The sequence below is a fragment of the Coenobita brevimanus genome, chromosome 75, assembly GCF_032717465.1.
Source record: "Coenobita brevimanus isolate Jiangsu-jjx chromosome 75, ASM3271746v2, whole genome shotgun sequence".
In the NCBI taxonomy this organism is placed as follows: domain Eukaryota; kingdom Metazoa; phylum Arthropoda; class Malacostraca; order Decapoda; family Coenobitidae; genus Coenobita; species Coenobita brevimanus.
The window spans coordinates 6093961-6116070 of NC_137028.1; the positions used below are offsets into that span (position 1 = coordinate 6093961).

General features: G+C 38.4%; 1 protein-coding gene across 1 annotated transcript; it reads right to left on the minus strand.

The window, feature by feature from the left end:
- Positions 1-46: 46 nt before the first annotated feature.
- On the minus strand, positions 47-21642 carry LOC145408031 (uncharacterized). The gene is made up of 5 exons (XM_080278832.1): positions 21526-21642; positions 8154-8249; positions 3182-3451; positions 791-865; positions 47-126 (listed from the first exon to the last, which is right to left on the minus strand). The coding sequence occupies exons 1-3, from the start codon at positions 21640-21642 to the stop codon at positions 3251-3253; spliced, it is 414 nt and encodes a 137-aa protein (XP_080134958.1). The 3' UTR covers positions 47-126; positions 791-865; positions 3182-3250.
- Between the last annotated feature and the right edge of the window lie 468 nt (positions 21643-22110).

Genomic DNA, 22110 nt, shown 5'->3' on the forward strand with positions numbered 1-22110 from the left:
CGTGCCCCCTTCATGAACCCCGCAACTCTTGGGCATTCATGAGACAAAGAAGACTTCCAGTATCAACACTCTTGGGCTTTATTGACTTTTTTTTCCAGGCGTACTGCAACATCTGGGACCCCTATACTGTAATGAAAAAAAATTATTATTATTATATGATTATTATTATTTTTATTATATGATGATGACTATTATTATCTTCATCATCATCACTACCATCAAAATAAATGTTAGCTATCATTATTATAGTAATTCATCACCACCACCACCACATTTTAATTACTACCATCAGCAGCAGCAGAATAAGATTTTTTTTTTTTTAATATAAACTTTACAAACAAATGAGTAGATGACTAAAATCTCAAATTTTTCTTCAAATAAAGGAAATTACATTAAATGAGTGGATAGTTACCATGATTTCCCCTAAAAAAAAAAAAAAAAAAAAAAAAAAAAAATTTACGAGTGGATGGTTACCAGTCTAGTTTTCATTAAAAAATGGAAAAAAAAAAAAAAAGTGGATGGTCAAGTATAATTTCCCTCAATTATTAGTGGATGGCTACAAACTGTCAAGATAATTTTCCCTCCTCAATTTTCCCTAAAAAAAAAAAAATAAAATAAATGAAAATGACAAGTGAGTGGATGGTTACACTCACCCAGTCTCCACAATCCCCCCACTCTACCCTTCTCAAACTTAAATGGATGTTACAAGTATCAATTATTCCTATATATAAAAAAAATATCAGTAAATAAAAACACTAACTACATCAAGTGAGTGGACAGTTACACTCACCCAGTCTCCACAATCCCCCTGCTCTGCCCCTCTCCAGCTTTGTACCCAGGCTTTGTCGCAGCCGTCGTCTTCTGCCTGTAAATACAAAATAAATACAGCCAACTGTTGATAATACAGTTGTTCCACCATCACAAAAGCCTCCTTGTAATGGCAGCCCAACTGTACCTATGATAGTGCCTGTATCCTGACTATCCTGGGGCTATCATGACTACTATTGACTATTTAATGACACCACAACTATGCATGGTGCCTACTGTGACTATTCTGCAACACTTCTTGACTATCCTCACTCTAATGACACCACAACTATGCATGGTGCCTACTGTGACTATTCTGCAACTCTTCTTGACTATCCTCTCTCTACTATTTCATGACACCACAACTATGTATGGTGTCTATATTGTGACTATTCTTGACTATCCTTCACTATCCTGACACCACAACTATGTATGGTGCCTATATCATGACTATCCTTCACTATTCTGACACCACAACTATGTATGGTGTTTATATTGTGACTATTCTTGACTATCCTGACACCACAACTATGTATGGTGCCTATATCATGACTTGACTATCCTTCACCATGACCATTCCTGACACCACAACTATGTATGGTGTCTACCATCCTGACTTATTACTATTCTCTATGTAGTCATAATTCTTAAATCTATATATATTAAATTATAAATGAATTCAAATTATCGATAGAGATTTAAACGTAAAGCCAATTTTTCTATATATATTTACTGTTAATAGCAATAATAATAAGTTACTTAAAATGAATCTTGCATGGTTGAATTTACGTTACTTTAAGATAATTTGAATTTACGTTACACTTAAAATTATTTGAGTTGCTGATACCAGTACAATATTACAATACTCAATTTTGTACTTGACAGTGCTCAAAATTATAGTACCTCAATATATAGTACAATTTTTACTCAACTGTACTCAAAAACAGTACTTTTCAACAGTACTCAAAACTTAGGTATTTTTTCACAGTACTCAAAAATAAAGTACATTGTGCAAAATAAAAAGCTTAGTACTTTTTAACAGTACTCAAAAATTTAGTACATAAAACAGTACTCAATGTAGTATTTCATAATAGTACACAACAGTACTAAAAAATGTGGTACTATTTAACAGTACTCAAAATATCTGTAAATAAATTAACTCAATTACAGTACTCAAAATTTTGTACACGGCAAAAATATAGTAATTACTGTACTCAAAATACTTAGAATTACATTTCTCAGCTGGTATACTGCAAGATATAGTACACCGTTTAGTACAAATATATGAAATAGTTTACTGTAAGCATACCATAGATAGTTTACATGAGTTTACCATAGATGGGCATATATGTAATTTATATAGTGAATATATGGGTATACTTAATTGAAAAATATTAGTATACTGTAGTGAAAATATAACTAGTATACTGTAGTGAAAATATAACTAGTATATTGTAGTGAAAACAACTAGTATACTGTAGTGAAAACAGAACTGGTATACTATAGTGAAAATATAACTAGTATATTGTAGTGATAAAAGCATTGTAGTAAAAAGAGTATACTGTGATAAAAATACTTAATCAGTATACTTAAAGGAAAGTATTGTAAAACTTAAAATTATAACTACCAGTATACTTAAAAGGAATATAAAATACTGGTAAAAGCACACTCACACCTTCATAGATATACCGGTACCATTTACCAACATGAGTATATCAGTAGATGAAGCTGCAGATGTAGACTGTAGACTGAAGGCTTGAGACCTGAGACCAGAACGACCAAGACCACAAACCCAGAACTCCGACAGACCATTGTATCTATCTAAAATATATCTATCTATCTGAGCCAGTCCTATCCCATTCCCCCATAAGCCTAGTAACTATACCCACACCCCCCTCCCCCCACCCCACCCCTACCTAAAACCACACCACAGGGAGAGAACGGGTTAATTCAAATAGATGTAGTAGGGAAAGCGATAGATAGACTGACAGAGCGACAGGGTGATGAGATGGAGAGAAAATTTGTATAAAACAGACCACGAAAAGACTTAGGAAAAAAAAAGGAAGGTGGTTGAAGAAAGAAATTAAACTCTCCGGCTGTAGAGCGTCGCACCGCCCAATCTCCACACGCCCCTGCTGATTTTATTGCATGATGTGTACACAAAGGTGCACACATCCATGCACACGTACACATGCACCTACGTGCGCATGTGCGGCTATGATGACATCTTGGATTGAATGAGGTGGAGGTAGGCTCTCGCACCTCGCTAATTCAAGCACTTCATAGCATAAAATCAGACTTGGGGGAAGGAGAAAGGGCGGGTTGACAGGCAGAGGAGGGCTTAGGCGGGGCGAGAGGGAACAAGTATACGTACCAGGGGACGAGTCGGACGTTGTGTGTCCTCGGGGCCTCTCTGCGGAAACCGGGGACCCCAACTACCGCGTCAACTACGCCCCGTACTAGCCACCGCTGCATTGGACTGACCCCTCCTCCTCCTCCTCCGATCAAGTCCGCAGGTCATGCAACTTTCGGGAAGCCAGTCGAGGTCGGCCTTGTCGGGGGGATACCCAGCCCCGCCCCAAGGATAAACGCAAGGGTGAGAGGCCCCGCACCCACACCCGCCTTGGTGTGCCCGGGGACTACGCTGAAAGGAGAAGAAAAAAAACATCACCATCACCAAAATATCATCTATAATGAAAAAAAAAAATAACACAAAATCAAAAAATAAATTCAAAATGAAAAAAATCATGAACCATAATCTCTAGTAAAAAATGAAAAAAAAAAAAAAAATCAAAATAATCACAAAAAAATCATTAGTAAAAAATAAAATTTAAAAAATCATGTCTAGTAAATCAAAAAAATAAAAAAAAATAAGAAATCACCACAGCCATCATCTCTAGTAATAACATATCCAACACCTAATTTCATGGGATGTACAAGGTACTGTAATAATAATAATAATAATAATATACTAATAATAATGTTTCTCCCACACACACATCCACCTTTGTAATACAACTTTTAGTGGGCTGATGAAACGATTATTTTAACTATAAAATGCACATGATTATTGTCACTATAAAATGCACACGATTATTGTAACTATAAAATGCACACGATTATTGTAACTATAAAATGCACACGATTATTGTAACTATAAAATGCATACGATTACTGTAACTATAAAATGCACACGATTATTGTAACTATAAAATGCACACGATTATTGTAACTATAATTCCACTTTCTACCCATCAGACAGAAGTTACCTTTGGGAGTATAGTGCCCAACAAATTTGGACAAGCGATTTATTCTCATACAACTGATTTTAGGGAAATTTTGGGTTAGATTATGAGGAGCTATGCAAATCAATTTTGCTTTGGTTGTGAGGAAATAAATCAGTCTTTCATTTAGCCGCTATTATAGCAATACGATTATTTTGACCAACACATTTTTAGGCTTAAGTGATTTACTGCTCTCATGCAGCTGATTTGGGGGGAATTTTGGGTTAGATTAACAGGTGATAATGTGAATCTAATTTGGGTATTATTTTGCACATTGCCAGTATGCGGTTCAGGGATATATATACTGTACCATTATGAACTACGTGTCAACAAGTGGGTAGGTGGAGGTTAGTGTCCCTCCCCGTAAAACAAATAACTCAGTCATATGGCCACCCCTTATGGGATTATGGCGTCTGGCAATAGGTAGACCACCGTGAACGCATAATATGACAGCTAACTAAGGTAAGCATTCCACTGCAGATGAGGTTAGGTTAGGTCCAGAAAAATACACTGCACAACCTTGGGGTGTATTGGCAACTTGTAAAAATGTACCCTGATTTGCCTTGGTTGTGAGGAAATGACTCATATAGCAGCTTTTATAACTATCTATCTATTGCCAGACGCCATAATCCCGTAAGGGGTGGCCACCTGACAGGTATTTGTTTTACGGGGAGGGGCACTAACCCTCTACCAACCCACTTGTTGACACGTAGGGTTTGGTTATATGGTTACCACCCAGCGCTGTAAATGGTTTCTTGGCTTACAGGAAACCATTTGGCTTGTCACTCAATGTAAAGCCACCTGTAAAGCTTTTATAAGTTTATTTTGACCAACACATTTTAAGGTGTATCTTTCCTTCCATCATCATCTATCTTTCTTTCCTCATCCTTCTGCCTACGGGTATCTTTACACTCCCTCTTCTGTCTTTCATTCCTTCTTTCTTTCCTCTTCCTTCTGCCTATGGGTGACTACACTGAGTGACAAGGCAAATGGTTTCCTGTACACCAGGAATCTATTTACTACACTGGGTTGTAACCATATAACCAAATTTTGGTGCCTGGTAGTTTAGTGGGTAATTATTGTGCTCCAATCAGACTGAGCCAGTGAAGGTTTATATCCAAGGGATGGTTGGGGTTTATTGCTCACGTAATGCCACTTAAAGATGAGAGGTTGGTCACTCATCTTAAATGTCAGGACCAACATCCTAGCCCCGGGCTCCTACGCTCCTCATGGGGCAACGTAGGATTGGATGATGGATGGATGTGATTTACTGCTCTCATACAATTGATTTTGGGGGAATTTTGGGTTAGAATAAGGGAAGATAATGTGACGCTAATTTGCTTTGGTTGGGAGGATATTAGTCTTTCATACAGCCACTTTTAAAAACACTATTATTTTGACCAACACATTTTTAGTTGAAGTATTTATTGCTCTCATACAACTGATTTTGGGGGAATTTTGGGTTAGATTAAGGGGTGATAATGTGACGCTAATTTGCTTTGGTTGAGGAAAATCTGTCCTTCATATAGCCGCTTTTAAAAATACAATTTTGACCAATAAATTCTTAGGTTTAAGTGATTTATTGCTCTCATACCTGATTTTCGGGGAACTTTGGGTTAGTGATGCTGATATGAACTTTGATAAGCTGAAATATCACTCATCTTACGACATTTCAGTTTACGACAGTTCTATGGAACTTTCATCGTAAATAATTCTTAAGCCAAAGGTCAGGGTAGGTTTTCTGAGTAACAGTAAAATAATCTATATTTCAACTTACGACAGTTCTATGTCACTTGTCATATTCTTAAGTCAAAGGTTAGGTTAGGTTATCTGAGTAAAAATAAATTAATCACTTCCAACATACGACAGTTCTATGGCACTCTTCGTAAATTATTCTTAAGTCAAAGGTTGGGTTAGGTTATCTTCAAGTAAAAAAAATCTAAATATACCATAGTCTTTAAAATATCAGATTTGTGTTCCAATCACTTCCTTACAACAGTTCTATGTCACTTTCATCAAACCATTCTTAAGTCAAAGGTTAGGTTACGTTATCTTCAAGTAAAAAAAAATCTGAATATACCATAGTCTTTAAAATATCAGATTCATGTTCCAATCACTTCCTTAAGACTGTTCTATAACACTTTTGAAGCTAGTTATTTTTAAGTCAAAGGTTAGGTTGTTTATAGAGTAAAAATTTGTTGAATATGCCATACGCCTAGTCTTAAAAAAATCGGACTCATTTTGCATTCCTAACCACCGTTCTGTATGACACTTCTATGGTACTTTCATCGTGATTAATTCGAAGGTTAGGTTAAGTTATCTTAACCTTGTACATGCTTTGGCTGTCCATGTTAAAAAAAAATATATATTTCTGATCTTATACTGCATTTACTGACAGGAAAAACAAAGAGTATATCTCAAAATATCCATATAAAAAGGGACATTAAAAGCCCGGCTATCAAAAAAAAAACCATCAGACAAAACATGGAGAGTGCCAATCTCAAAACATCCATAAAAACATGAAAAAGTGCAAAACTCAATATAAAAAAACTGAAAAAAGTACAAATCTTAAAACATCCTTAAAAAAAACATGAAAGTGCAATTCTCAAAAAATCCATTAAAGAAAACATGAAAAAACATCCAAATCTCAAAATATCCATAAATCATGAAAAAATTGCAAAAAAGACAGACATGAAAAGTGGTCTCAAAATCCTAAAATCAAAAGTACATCTCAAAATATCTATTCTAAAAATTCCAGATGAAAAAAATGCAAATCTCAAAAAATCCAAGCTGAAAAGGCCTCTCCTGAAAAATGCAATCTCAAAAGGTCCATAAAGAAAAAAAATACAAATTCAAAACACATTAATCCATGAAAATTCTTGACTTCAAAAAACAATAAGTAGAATTCTGAGTCAAAAAACTTACTCAAAAAAGCGCAAATCTCAAAAAATCCATACTGAAAAGGCCTCTCCAGAAAAAGGCAATTTCAAAATATCCATAAAAAAATGAAAATACTGAAATTCAAAACATACTATAATGTATGAATAATCCTGACTTCAAAAACATATGGCCAGAATAAAATCATCATAGGCCTTAAGGGAGAACGGCATCCTAGCAACTTTTCTTTAGCGACAATCTGCATTACATACCCTCTTTGGGGCATAAGCTTTAAACTATGCAAAAATTACTTGTGAAAATTATACAAAATGGCACAAAATATGGGTAAAATATACAATAAATGACTACCGACAAGGCGCTATAGACCCTAAGCGAGCAATCAATTTCACCACGATCATTTAATGTATTTCATTCTTAAAAGTTATTTATTCATACCAGAGGCGTCAAATATGGTATAACTTTAAAAGTAACCAACGTTACCAATTTTCATAATATTAAGTCCCTGAACTATTCTAAGACTTACCTTTTAAGCCTAGTTTGAGTTGGGGGAGCAAATTTTGTAGGGGTAGTCATATAGTGGCTTAGGATACGCTATCGCTCAGTAGCGGATTTATGTCGCGCCATATTGGCTGGTGCAGGCGTGTGTACTCCGTGTATGTCAGGCCCTAGGTTACGCCTAGGTTAGGTTGTTAGTTTGGGTTAGTTTAATGCAAAATTTATTTTAAATTAATTTTGATCATGATTTTGGGGGATAAACCCTCTTTTGGATATCTTACTCAAAATTACAAAAGGGGGATTTTCCCCGCAAAATGGTCAAAACTAATTAAAACTTTTGCATTGGAAAACAAATATAAGGAAAACTTTGGTTACTTCTAAAAATTTACCTCAAATATATCCCAAATTAATTTCGAGACTACCATGGTGCCCTTCAAAATTCAAAAATAACTGCCGAAGGGGAAGAAAATGGGAGAACATGTGAGAATTCGGGAGGCATTTTTACGCCATATTGGAAATCGAGAGGTAAACGCCGCACAATTCGCCAAAAATACCTCAAAATAACCCTCCACTTATTTAATTCTAACTTCAATAGCATTAAAAAGTTCTATATTAACATTTTTTTTCATCTGGGTATATAATATCAAGGAAAACCTTAGAAAAACTTACCTTACAAAGCGAGCCACGACGCTTCATCCCCCCTCGCCTAGAGTAGAGGAGGGACTGAGGCGCCGGCAGCGTTCCACAGCCTCCGGCACCAACGATCTGCCAGACGTACGATTAAAATTTGAGAAAAAACGCCATGTTCTTTTTATATACCTTTATTTCTGATTTATAATTATCAGTTAAATAATCATTAGTCATTTAAGCCCACCACCATGACATATTAGCCAAGAATAAAGATGATACATGCGAGAGTCTACCTGCCAGGCGTAGGATTCAACTTTGAGAAGAACAACGCTATATTCTTCTTTTATGCTACTTTTTCGGCTTTCAAATAATCAGTTAAATAATTATTGGTCATTTAATCCCACCAACATGACATATAGCTAAGAATAACGATGATAAATTATAAAATATGAGTAATTGCCCGACGTACGATCTAATTTGATATACCATCCATATTGTTTTGTTTATACATTTTCAGCTTCCTGTTCTGCTTTCTAATTATCAGTTATATAATTACTGGTCATTTAATAGCACCAGGATGACGTATACATAACAATATGCAAAAAATGATAACAAATTCCAATGCTAAACAAGCTCTTCGCACACACATTCCACACCACTATCTTTTCCTTAAAAAAAAAAAAAAAAAAAAAACTATTTTTATTCTATACTGCTTCCTTGCCTTCTAGTTTAAAAATAAATCACTATAAATCATTTCCTTGCACCACAGGATATCATAACTAAGAAATAACTACGATAAATGACGATAAACGAATTTCTTCTCTGCATTAGCAAACAATCGTAAGCATAATCAAGTACCGTAACTCTGAAAAAATATCTTACGCTTACTTTACGCTAATTATTCTGTCATTTATTCAAGCGATAAAATTTAATCCCACCAACATTAGAGATAAGAATAACGATGATAAATAATAAAATATGAGTCTGCCGCACGTACAATCTAATTTGAAATACCATCGATATTTTTTTCATTTATGCTTTTCTAGCTTCCTATTCTGGTTTCTAATTATCATTTAAATAACTATTGGTCACTGAACAGCACCAGGATGATGTATAAATAACAATAACCAACAAATGATAACAAATTCCGATCATAAACAAGCTCTTCTCAACCACATTCCACACCACTTCACCATCATTTCCTTAAAAACCTTTTATTTTTATTCCATACTACTTTTCCTGCCTTCTGGTTATAAAATAAATCGCTATAAATCATTTCCTTGCACCACAGGATATCATAACTAAGAAATAACTACGATAAATGACGATGAACGAATTTCTTCCCTGCTTTAACAAACAATCGTAAGCATAACCGTAACTGTTTGAAAAAATACCTTACGCATATTTTACGCTAATTATTGTCATTACGCTTATTTTACGTTAAATATTCTGCCATATATTTAAGAGATAAATTATTTACTGATTATTAACACCAAGACGATATATAAAGAGTAGTTGATAAAAATGGTTTTTATGTAGTATTATCTAACGTTATTTTCTATCTACATAAATATAACAATATCTATCTATCTGCCAGTTAATCTACCTCTATCCACCTACCAACCAATATCTCTATCTATCTACCTACCTACCTACTAACAATCTCCTTACTTCTATATCTATCTACCTACCTCTATATCTATCTACCTACATACCTATCTGCCTACCCACCTACTTACCAACCTTCCTACATATCTATCTACCAATCTACCTACAGTATATCTACCTCTTATTTATCCATCTACCTACCTACTTACTAACCTACCTACTTATCTATTTATCTACCTACCTACCCACTTACCAACCTACCTACCTACCAAAACAATCCATAACCTTTTTTTAGCTGGACTGGAGGGTTGATCTGACTAGTAACCAAGGAGACTCATACCCCATAGCTATCATATTTCTCCATAGCACTTCTTCGTGACTAGCATCATCATGGGAACGTGATCAGATTGTAGGAATGATTTGACTAGTAACTAAGGAGACTCATGGCCCAGTGTAGTCTGACTGGAGGGTTGATTTAGTTATCAAGGAGACTCATGGCCAAGTGAATTCAAAATGGAAGGTTGATTTGACTAGTAACCAAGGAGACTCATTCCTTGTAGTTATATTTCTCCATAGCACTTCCTGACTAGCATCATAAGCACGTGGTCAGATTGGAGGAATGATTTGGCTAGTAACCAAGGAGACACAGACGTATTCAAAATGGAAGGTTGATTTGACTAGTAACCAAGGAGACTCATGGCCAAGTGTAGTCAGATTGGAGGGTTGATTTGACTAGTAACCAAGGAGACTCATTCCACATAGCTCTTATATTTCTCCATAGCACTTCTTCGTGACTAGCATCACCATAGGCACGTGGTCAGATTGGAGGAATGATTTGACTAGTAACCAAGGAGATTCACTGCCAAGTGTATTCAAAATGGAGGGTTGATCTGACTAGTAACCAAGGAGACTCATGGCCAAGTGTTGTTAGATTGGAGGGTTGATTTGACTAGTGACCAAGGAGACTCATAGCCACGTGGTCAAAATGGAGGGTTGATTTGACTAGTAACCAAGAAGACTCATACCCCATGGCTATATTTCCCCATACCACTTCTTCGTGACTAGCATCATATCTGGTACACTAGGTGGTTTGGAAGCTTCGTAAAACCTGTTCTGTAGCGATTTATTCTGTGTATTAGCGAAACGACTAGAAACCAAGGGGACTCATTCCTATCTCAAAATTGATGCTGGCGAGTTGTATGAGGCTTCGTAAAACCTGCTCTGTAGCGATTTATTCCGTAAAGTGAAAATCGACTAGAAACCAAGGAGATTCATTCCTATCTCCAAATTAATGCTGGCGAGTTATATGAGGCTTCGTAACAAACGTTCTGTAGCGATTTATTCTGTATATTAAAGTGAAAAACGTCTAGAAACCAAGGAGATTCATTCCTATCTCAAAACTGATGCTGGCGAGTTGTATGAGGATTCGTAAAACCTGCTCTGTAGCGACTCATCCTGTGTATGTGAAATTCGACTAGAAAACAAGGAGATTCAACATTTAAAGACTATATTTGAAGTGACATTATAAAAGACGATACGCAACGCCTCTGCTGTACTGATTTATTCTCGATTTAACTCTATTCTCTCTCTCTCTTTCTAACTACATAAAAATTACTAAAGAATGTCAAGGTGTAAAATTCAAACTAAATCGCTAAAGATCATTTGTAACGAACCTACATCATTTAAAATACTGTCGTTAACTTAAAAATTAATAAAATCTGAGGTTCAGTTTCTTCCTAACACCTCTTCCTTAGCGATTTATTGTTGGATATGGCTGGTTAATATCCTTTTGTATGTTATTTATGCAGAGTATGGTGATATTGGAAGGATTTTTGTAACACAGAAGAGGAAAGAAAGGTGTAATAAACAAAATAAATCACTTAGGAAAAGGTGTCAGGTGGTACTGGAAGGATTTATGTAACAGAAGAGAACAGTAAGGTGTAATAAACAAAATAAATCACTTAGGAAAAGGTGTTAAGTGATATTGGACGGATTTATATAGTACAGTAGAGGACAGTAAGGTGTAATAAACAAAATAAATCACTTAGGAAAAGGTGTTAGGCGATACTGGAAGGATTTATTTAACACAGAAGAGAGTAAGGTGTAATAAACAAACTAAATCACTTTGGAAAAGGTATCAGGCGATATTGGAAGGATCTATATAATACAAAAGAGGAAAGCAAGGTGTAATAAGCAAAATAAACCACTTAGGAAAAGGTATTAGGCGATATTGGAAGAATTTATGTAACACAGAAGAGGAAAGTAAGGTGTAATGAGCAAAATAAATCGCTTAAGAAAAGGTGTTAGGGCAGCAAAATCACAAAATATATTACATTTTTTTTTTTCGAAACGACCTAATAATTTCAAATACTCCCGCCAAAACCCCTGAAGCAACGAAACGAGCTTATATTATTTGAATTTTCGCGCCAAAACTCCTGAACCATTGAAACGGGCCAATTTGATTCGATTTTTCCCGCCAAAGCCCCCCGAAGCAACGGAACGAGCCTCTATGATTCGAATTTTCCCGCCAACGAGGTGATGTCTGACGGCGGGGCTGGAGAAAGAGCAGTATAAAGACAGCAGCTGAAAAGTGAGGTTATGGGGAGGTAAGTTAAAGATATATTGTTTTAATCTTTGATTTTTGTTATGTTAATATATATTTTTTAAAACATGAGAATAATTGTTTTTGAGCGGGTTTTTGAAGTGGATGTTAACTCGAGGATTTATAGCTTTTTAAGTAACTTTTTTCACGTTTTTGTCACTTTTCATACTTCAAGATGACTTTGATTTTTGGTGGGGGGTTAGTTTACGAAATTTAAGTGTTTCGTATTTTTTAAATATTTTTTAGGTCGATTTTCATAATTAGATATACAGTATACCGGTAGTGGCAGTATATTTTGATTATATTAGTCAAATCTCGGTATATAAGCTAGAAGTGACTGTGAAATCATAATATACTGGTGTATTTTGGATATATTTATCTTCAATTAATCTAATATCTTCAACTAATATATCTTCACTACAGATTGGACTGAAGGAAAAGCAAGATTTATAGCGGCAAGAGCAGACGTAGGAAGGTAGCATTCTCCATCTCCATCTTGATTGTACCGGGTGATAAAAATGTATGTGTAAGCTGTTGAAGGATGAAGTTCTTGGGAGCTAAGTAAAGGATATATAGTTTTTATTTTTGAATCATTATTATATTTAAACGTAAGTTTACTTCAATTAAAGATTTTTAATTTTTCTTTGGGGATAATTTTCATTAAGATTTAGTTAAATGTTTTTAAGTATATTGGTAGCGTGTTTTACGAGTCAAATTCCTTCAATAAATACACTAGAATTAATGGAGAAATACAAACACATACTGCGTTTTTGTATATATTTTATAACTAATACAAAATCTTTTTACAGACTCGATCAAAGGCATTGCGGGGATTACTGAGGCAAGAACAGGTGTGGGAAGATCATCTTCTCCATCTCCATTTTGAATATACCGGGTGACAAAGGTGGCGGATACGTAAGCCTCGATAATAGCTTTTTATGCAAGGAAGACTGCATCCAAGGAACTGAAAAGCCTATAGCGGCAAAAAGCAAGCGTGGGAGGGATCTCTTCCTCATTCTCCATCTCCATTTTAAATCTAACGGGTGATCAAGACAACGGATGTTTAAGACAAGCCTCCATAACGAGAACGGCTCTCGTGTAAGGAACAAGGAACCTAAGGCCCTCGCCTTAGGTTCCTTGTTCCAAGAAAACAAGAGCCAAATTAATGACCCGTTAATTAGAAGTTTGGTGTGTACATCAGAAATAATTCTATAATGACTTAAAGTAATGATGTGCTATGGTAGTTTCGTAATGTACTAGAGTAATTACAGGAATTTAGTAAGTGTACTTATTTTCTTTGTAAAGACGCTTGGGATCTTTAATTACAGAAGTCTGGTAATGTACTACTAAAATTGTCTGTCTGGAATGTACATCAAATTCCTCTTAATAAATGTACAAACTGTCAATTATTATTAAACCCAAATTAAACCTTCATCTTGAAGCTTCACCAGGTAAAAACATAAACTGTTGAATCTTGCTCTTTAAAGCACTGCCTGTACTTTTTTTTTTTTTTTAATAGAAGCTAAGATGCACTTGACATGTTAGTAATTGTCTGAAGGAAACGTACATATGAGAAATCTGACGGTAAAATATCAAGTGCATCTTCGCCTCCATAAAAGAAAAAAAAATATATAATATTTATTGCATCAGTAGTTCATTCTTAAAGTCAAAATAGCAACATACCTCCTAATACCTTCTAAATTTCCAATCTACTCGTCACCCTTTCTGTACTAAAGCCTACTGTCCTTATTAATTCTATCTGGGGGTCGCGGTAGCACAGTGGTAGCGCGCTGGACTTTTAATCGGGGGATTGCAAGTTCGACCCTCGCCCGGGCTGCCGTGCCGGGAGGGGTAGCTACCTCCTGTAACCCTAGCGGGGCTATATAGTCCAATACAGGGCTTAGCTCGGGGGAACTCCATTTCTCCCATTATTTATCCGTCTGTCTACCTACAGTAACTGTTGATCTGTCTATATGTATCTATCTATATTTGAGGAATATACACTCTAGATTTGGGTGTTATACTTCAATTTCTATAACATAAAGTATTTAGATTCATAATATTTATAGAGAACGTATTTTCTCTCTCCTCCCTATGTCTCTGTCTACATATTTAACACCAGATATGCAATAGAGAAAAGAAGCAATAGAAGAGAGCCTTGCAAAATTGGTGAAAGTAGGACGGGTACTCATAGTATGGTTTACTTTTCTCCCTCGACTGACAAAAATAAATAAAAAGGTGAATCCACGGTTCTCCCTCTAAGTCAATCGGCCTGGTTGAAAAATTCTCTACAATCTACTCTTTACTACCAAACTGTTCTTAAACTACATGTAAAAATCACAATGGAGAGGGAGACTAGGAGAACGTGTCAGTGTTTTTTTTTTTTTTTTTTTTTTTTTTTTTTAATGCGAGGAAGAAGGAACCAAAGGCCATGAGCCCGCAGTAACAGTTCCCTCCAAGAGAAAAACAAAATACAATATAGAGCCAAATTCAAGATCCGATCATTTTGAGATGCCTGGACACACTGCGTTTGAAAGACTGGAGATCATAGGCAGCAGGAAATACAGACAGAGGGAGACAGTTCCAGAGCTGACCTGTTGCATAAATGAAAGACTGGGAGTAACGGTTAACTCTTGCATTAGAGAGTTGGACAGAAAAAGGATGAGAGTTTGCTGCCAGACGGGTGCTACGCGCCCATCGTAGAGGTGGAGGAATGCAAGCAGACAGTTCAAGGGAGCAGTGACCATTAAAGTAGCGCTAGAAAAGAGATAAAGATGCACCAGTGCGGCGAAGAGACAGAGGTTGAAGGGAGTCAGTAAGAGGAGGAGAGTTAATGAGACGAAAAGCCTTTGACTCCACCATATTGAGAAGAGCTGTATGTGGGGAGCCTCCCCACACATGAGAGTTGTACTCCACACAGGGGCGGATAAAACCCCTGTATAGAGTCAACAATTGCGCAGGGGTAAAGAAAGAGCGGAGTCAGCTTAGCACACCCAATCTCTTGGAAGCAGATTTTACAAGAGATGTAATATGATCTTTCCAAGATAAGTCCCGAGTAAATGAAACCCCAAGCATGTTCAAGGATGATGCAGGATTAAGCTGAATATTATTAAACATTAGTGGGTATACCTGTGGAAGATTTTGTCGGGTTGATAGGTGTAAGAACTGAGTCTTAGATGCATTAAAGACAACCATATTATTTTTACCCCAGTCAGAGATAAGAGCCAAGTCAGACATTAGGTGTGCCATAGCCTCATCCCTTGTTTGGATGGGCGTTGCGGGAACCGAATGGAAAGGTGAAGGGTGGAGTCATCAGCGTATGAGTGGATAGGGTTAGATGTACAGCTTAGAAGATCATTGATGAATAAAAGGAAGAGAGTTGGTGATAGGACAGAGCCCTGAGGAACACCACTGTTGATAGATCTAGGAGAAGAACGATGGCCGTCTACAACAGCGGCTATAGAACGACCAGAAAGGAAGCTAGCAATGAAGGCACAGATAGAAGGATAGAAACCGTAGGAGGGCAGTTTGGAAATTAAAGATTTATGCCAGACTCGATCGAAAGCCTTTGAGATGTCAAGTGCAATGGCAAAGCTTTCGCCAAAGTCCTGAAAGGAGGATGACCAGGAGTCTGAAAGGTAGGTGAGAAGATCGCCAGTGGAGCGTCCATGACGGAACCCATACTGACGATCGGAAAGAAGGTTGTGATAGGAAAGATGCCTTAAAATTTTTCTATTAAGAATTGACTCGAAAACTTTTGAAATACAGGACGTTAAAGCAATTGGACGATAGTTGGAGGGTTGGGAGTGGTCACCCTTCTTTGGGACTGGCTGAATGAGAGCAAACTTCCAGCAAGAAGGAAAGGTACAAGTTGACAGACAAAGACGAAAGAGTTTGCCTAGGCAGGGTGTAAGCACAGAAGCACAGTTCTTGAGAACAACAGGAGGGACCCCATCAGGCCCATATGCCTTGTTAGTACTGAGGCCAGTGATGGCAGAAAATACATCAACTGAAGAAATTTTAATGTCAGCCATGAGGAAGTCAGAGGGGGGAAGTGATGGAGGAACAGCACCGGAATCGTCTAAGGTAGAATTGGAGGAGAAAGTCTGTGCGAAGAGATCTGCTTTATCAGTAGAAGAAATAGCTACAGAACCATCAGAGTAGAAAAGAGGAGGGAAGGATGATGAGGTAAAGTTGTTAGACAGATTTTTGGCAAGATGCCAGAAGGAGCGGGAAGAATTCGAGTAGGAGAGTTGAGAGCATTTAGTATGGATGAAATTATTTTTAGTAGAGCGAAGAACAGACTTAGCACGATTCCGGGCAGAAACGTAAAGATGATGAGATTCAGGGGTGGGTTGGCTCCGGTACCTTTTGTAGGCCCTCTCCTTGTTGCGGACAGCATTAGAAAAAGCGTGATTAAACCAAGGCTTTCTTGCGTTAGTCAAAGGATATGAGAAAGGAATGTATGCTTCCATGCCCGAGAGAATAACCTCCGTAATGCGCAAGGCACACTCAGATGGCTCACGGCCATGGAAGCAATAATCATTCCAGGGAAAATCAAAGAAGTACTGCCTGAGGGCCTCCCAGTCTGCGGCTCCAAAATTCCACAGACGACGTTACCCTGGAGGGTCCACAGGCCGTACCGGAGTGATAGGACAGGTTAAGGTAATAAGGTTGCGATCGGAGGAGCCCAACGGAGAGAAAAGATTAACAGAGTAAGCAGAAGGATTAGTTGTGAGGAAGAGGTCAAGTACGTTGGAGCTCTCTCCAAGGCGGTCAGGGATACGGGTAGGGTGCTGTACAAGCTGCTCTAGGTCATTAAGGATAGAAAAGATGTAGGCTTGTTCACCAGGTGGATCCATGAAAGGAGAGGAGAGCCAAAGGTGGTGGTGAACATTGAAATCTCCAAGAATGGAGATTTCAGAGAAAGGAGAAATGGATAGAATGTGTTCCATTGTAGAAGTAGGATAGTCGAAGAATTTTTGATAGTCAGTAGAATTAGGGGATAAGTAAACAGCACAGATATATTTAGTCAGAGAATGACAGGAAAGCCGAAGCCAGAGTGTGGAGAATTCAGAAGAATCAAGTTCAGGAACACGAGAGCAAGATAAGTCGTTGCGTATATATACACAACAGCCACCTTTGGCTTTGAAATGAGGGAGGGAGGCCGAAGATGAGATGGAGTGAGCGGAGAGGTATACGGGACTAAAGAAGAGAGTAAGATGGGGAGAGGGAGGATGAGATGGAATGCCGTGGAGAGGTATACAAGACTAAAGAGGGGAGTGAGCGAGATGGAGGGGGAGGCCGAGGATGAGATGGAGTGGAGAGGTATGAGAGAGGGGGTGTGTGAACTGGGGGAGGGCAGTGAAATGGCAGGGGGCAGGGTGACAAGCCAAATGGTGTCCTGTAAGCCAAGAAACCATTTACAACGCTGGGTGGTAACCATATAACCAAACCATACGTGCTCCCAATGTGTCAACAAGTGGGTTGGTGGAAGGTTAGTGCCCCTCACCATATAACAATTAACTCAAAGTCAAATGGCCACACCTTATGGGATTATGGCATCTGGCAATAGATAGATAGATAGAAGACTGAACATCAGGAAATATGCTTTCTGTAACAGGGTAATTAACGTATTAAATGGTCTTCCTGATTCAGTGTTTAGTGCGGAGTAAGCGATAGACTTTGAAAAGAAATTAGACAGAGTATGGGCTAATCAGGATAAAAAATAATTATTGTGTGTCTGTTTAATTTCGAGTTTGTAGTACGGATATAGGCCAATACACTTTGTCTAGCCCCCCAAAAAAATCTGTTGAAAATTATTGGTCTGTCTTACCATCTTCCTTCTTTCCTAGATGCGTTGCTGATATTACAATGGCTGGTGTAACATCTGCAATATATAACCTCACTCACATACACTCTCCTCGTCAGTCTCTCATATACCTCTCCACTCCATCCCTCCATCTCATCCTCGGCCTCCCCCTCCCTCTCCCCCCTCCACCTCACTCACATACACTCTCCTCCTTGTCAGTCTCTCTCTCCATCCTCTCCACATGGCCAAACCACCTCAGTGTGTTTCTCCTAACGCTTCCTATCACATCCACATCCACACCACAACACTATTCTTACACCTGAGTTAATTCATTCACATATCTTTTATCCATCTCAACTTATTCTGTCCACACCTTCCATCTCAACATTAAATATGACCCGATTCTTTTTACGGCTTTCCTCACCCCGTTGCTCTCTTATTTTTTTGTCCACAATTGCTTCAAGATCTACAATACCCATCCCACTGTTCTATCCATTGCCAGACGCCTTAATCCCATTCGGGGTGGCCACAAACAAATCACCTCCACGTCGCCGTCCCCTGCCATTTCCCTGCCCTTCTCCCAGCTCACACACCCCTCTCTCATATACCTCTCCACTCCATCCCTCCATCTCATCCTTGGCCTCCCCCTCCCTCCCTCTACCCTCCTCCACCTCACTCACATACATTCTCCTCGTCAGTCTCTCATATACCTCTCCACTCCACCCCTCCATCTCATCCTTGGCCTGCCCCTCCCTCTCCCCTGCACCTCACTCACATACACTCTCCTCGTCAGTCTCTCATATACCTCTCCACTCCATCTCTCCATCCCATCCTTGGTCTCCCCCTCCACTTCACTCACATACATTCTCCTCGTCAGACTCTCATACACCTCTCCACTCCATCCCTCCATCTCATCCTTGGCCTCCCCCTTCACCTCACACACACTCTCCTCATCAGTCTCTCATATACCACTCCACTCCATCCCTCCATCTCATCTTTGGCCTCCCCCTCCACCTCACATACACTCTCCTCATGTCTCTCACTCTCCATCCTCTCCACTGTTCTCACCCTCATTATTTTGTATAACGACCTCAATCACCGAAATAATAATAATAATAAATAATAATTATAATAATTTCCCTGGAACACCACAAGCCACGTCCTATTCAGCCAGATGCAGACCCTAAATTTGATAATGTCATGTCAAAAAAGTCTCCCATGAACAGAAAATAAAATTAAAATCCCTCACTCTCCTTTACTATTATTGATGGAAGTTTATTACAAGTCTAGAGGCAAAAATTTCGACAAAAAAATTATCGCCATTGTGAACACGGGGTGGCTCAGAGATGATGCCGCCTTCACAAATTTCAAAATAAAACAAAACGAATAGAATATATGCTCAAAATTCCTTATTTACCAGAGGCGCTGTTGTCTAGAGGATACACAGACGCTGCGGACATGGAGGTATGAGGGGATTTGACCGCCATAATGAAAGAAAATATGACGCAAACACACACTTCCATCATCAAACGTTCACTCCGCCGACATGCCAAAGTACTTTTCCGCTAATTCCTTTCTCCGTTAAAATTATTCAGTTATTTACCAATTTATCAGTGATAATTAAAATTGTAATAATGTTAATGGATAAATATACAAATAAACGTTTTTAAACTTTGATAGTTGTCTCCCACTCAAAAATTAAACTGAACTTTGATTACTCTTTCCATAAACGTACATTATTAGTAAATATTTATACATACAATATACTTATACTTATTAGCGTACTAGGTGACCAGTTCCCCGTCCCAGAGAAGCATTAATATTAAATCGACTAACCTTGGATCTAAAACCTTATAGGCCCATATTCTCTTCAAGTGAGGAAGCTCCCTAACACCTCTGCTTAACCTGTTTATTTTGCTTTTTACACCTCACTGTCCCCATCTCTTACCTAAATCCTTCGAACATCGTCATACTCTGCATAAATAACGAACAATATTATAATAATCGGCCTTATCCAGATATAAATCGCTAAGGAAGAGGTGCTTGAAATACGGGCCTGAGGTAGCACCACATCTAATGGGTGGATGGTGGATGCCCCTGCCACAAAATATCTATCCTAAAAAAGATCTTGGAACACTCAGAACAATATAAGCAATATGTAAACCATCATCATCATCATCATCACCACCACCACCACGACCATCCTCCTCCTCCTCCTCCTCCTCCTCCCATCTTTTCCTGCCAAAATTTTAAAAAGAGAAAGACAATTTATTAACAAAACAAATTTATCAATATACAAATCATACACTTCACTCTTATGGCAGAGAATCATACATCTTTCAGAAAAATATATATATATTTACAATGACTTACGCCCGTTCTCCCTAACACCTCTTCCTTAGTGGTTTATTTTTGAAACTACTCATTATCCCTTGGTTTGCTTTTTCAATAATGACATAGAGCGCATGAGTATCACAAAATATACAAATGGAGCAAAATAAATCGCTAAGGAAGAGGTGTTTGTAACCTTTCTAACTATACCAGAATACCAGCCATTGACTTAGCAATATTTTAAATTTTCAACATCTTATTCTCCTCAGTTAAGGAAGCTCCCTAACACCTTTTCCTATGTGATTTATTTTATTACATGTTATTGTCCTTTGCAGTATAACTCCTCCTCCTCATCATCATCATCATTACACAGTATCTAACAACGAGTGAGAGAGAGAGAGAGTTATTACTGTACCGTTTATAGTGTTATATTAGGGTAGCATGACTTCTGAGAGAGAGAGAGAGAGAGAGAGAGGTATCATTTATAGTTCTGTATTGTTTATAGTCATCATCATCATCATCATCATCACCATCGTCAACACCATCATCATCATCATCATCATCACCATCACCATCATCAACACCATCATCATCATATCTAACGGCAAGAGAAAGAAAGGGGGTTATCGCGTCGCTTATAATTTTGTTTCGTTTATAGTCTCCTCGTCATCATCATTATCGTCCTTCTCATCATCATCATCATCCTCATCACCACCTTTCTCTTCATCATTAATCTACTCCCTTTCTCCCATTCTCCCTCCCTCTCTCTCTCTGTCTTTTCTCTTCCCCTCCCTTCCCTTTTCTCTCTCTCCCTTCCCCCTCCCTTCCTCCTCCCTCTCTCCCTCCCCCTCCCACACCCACCTTTAGGTACAGTTCCTCACAATGTTCGTCAGTTCCTGAACCACAAGATCCACACACTTCACACTCCCCCTCCTCTTCTCTCCCTTCTCCCTCCCTTTTCTCTCGCTCTCCCTTCTCCCTCCTTTCCCCTTTCTCTCCCTCATTCTCCCCTTCCCCCTCCCTTTTTCCCTCCCCCTCCAGGCCCCTCAAACACCCACCTTTAGGGTACAGTTCCTCACAACGTTCGTCAGTTCCTGTATGACAAGATCCACACACTTCAGGCTGGGTTCCTTCAAGCGGCTGATCTGTCCCTTGACTATCGCGTCGAAAGCCATGTTGGGAGTGAACAGCCCCACCCTGATGCCGTGGATATTACGAATGGCGAACGCGATCTCCCTTCATAGTTCCTTCTCGTCGAACTCCATCCGCATGATATCGTATGGGAAGCATTCGTGGAAGAGGCGGTTTATGCGCGCGCCCCTGGAGAGTTCGTTGGTGTTGATGAGGGTTAAGCCAGAGCCCTATGGCACACTCAAAGTCATTCTGCAGCTGTTGGATCATCCTGGTGAGAAAGAGAGGGAGTTAGAGGGGGTTAGAAGGTAGTTAGGAGGGAATTGGAGGAATTAGAAGGGAGTTAGAGGAGTTAGAAGGGAGTTAGAGGAATTAGAAGGGAGTTAGAGGAATTAGAAGGGAGTCAGGAGTGAGTTAGAAGAATCAGAAGGGAGTTAGGAGTGAGTCAGAAGAGTTGGAAGGGAGTTAGAGGAGTTAGAAGAGTTAGAAGGGAGTTAGAGGAGTCAAGAGTG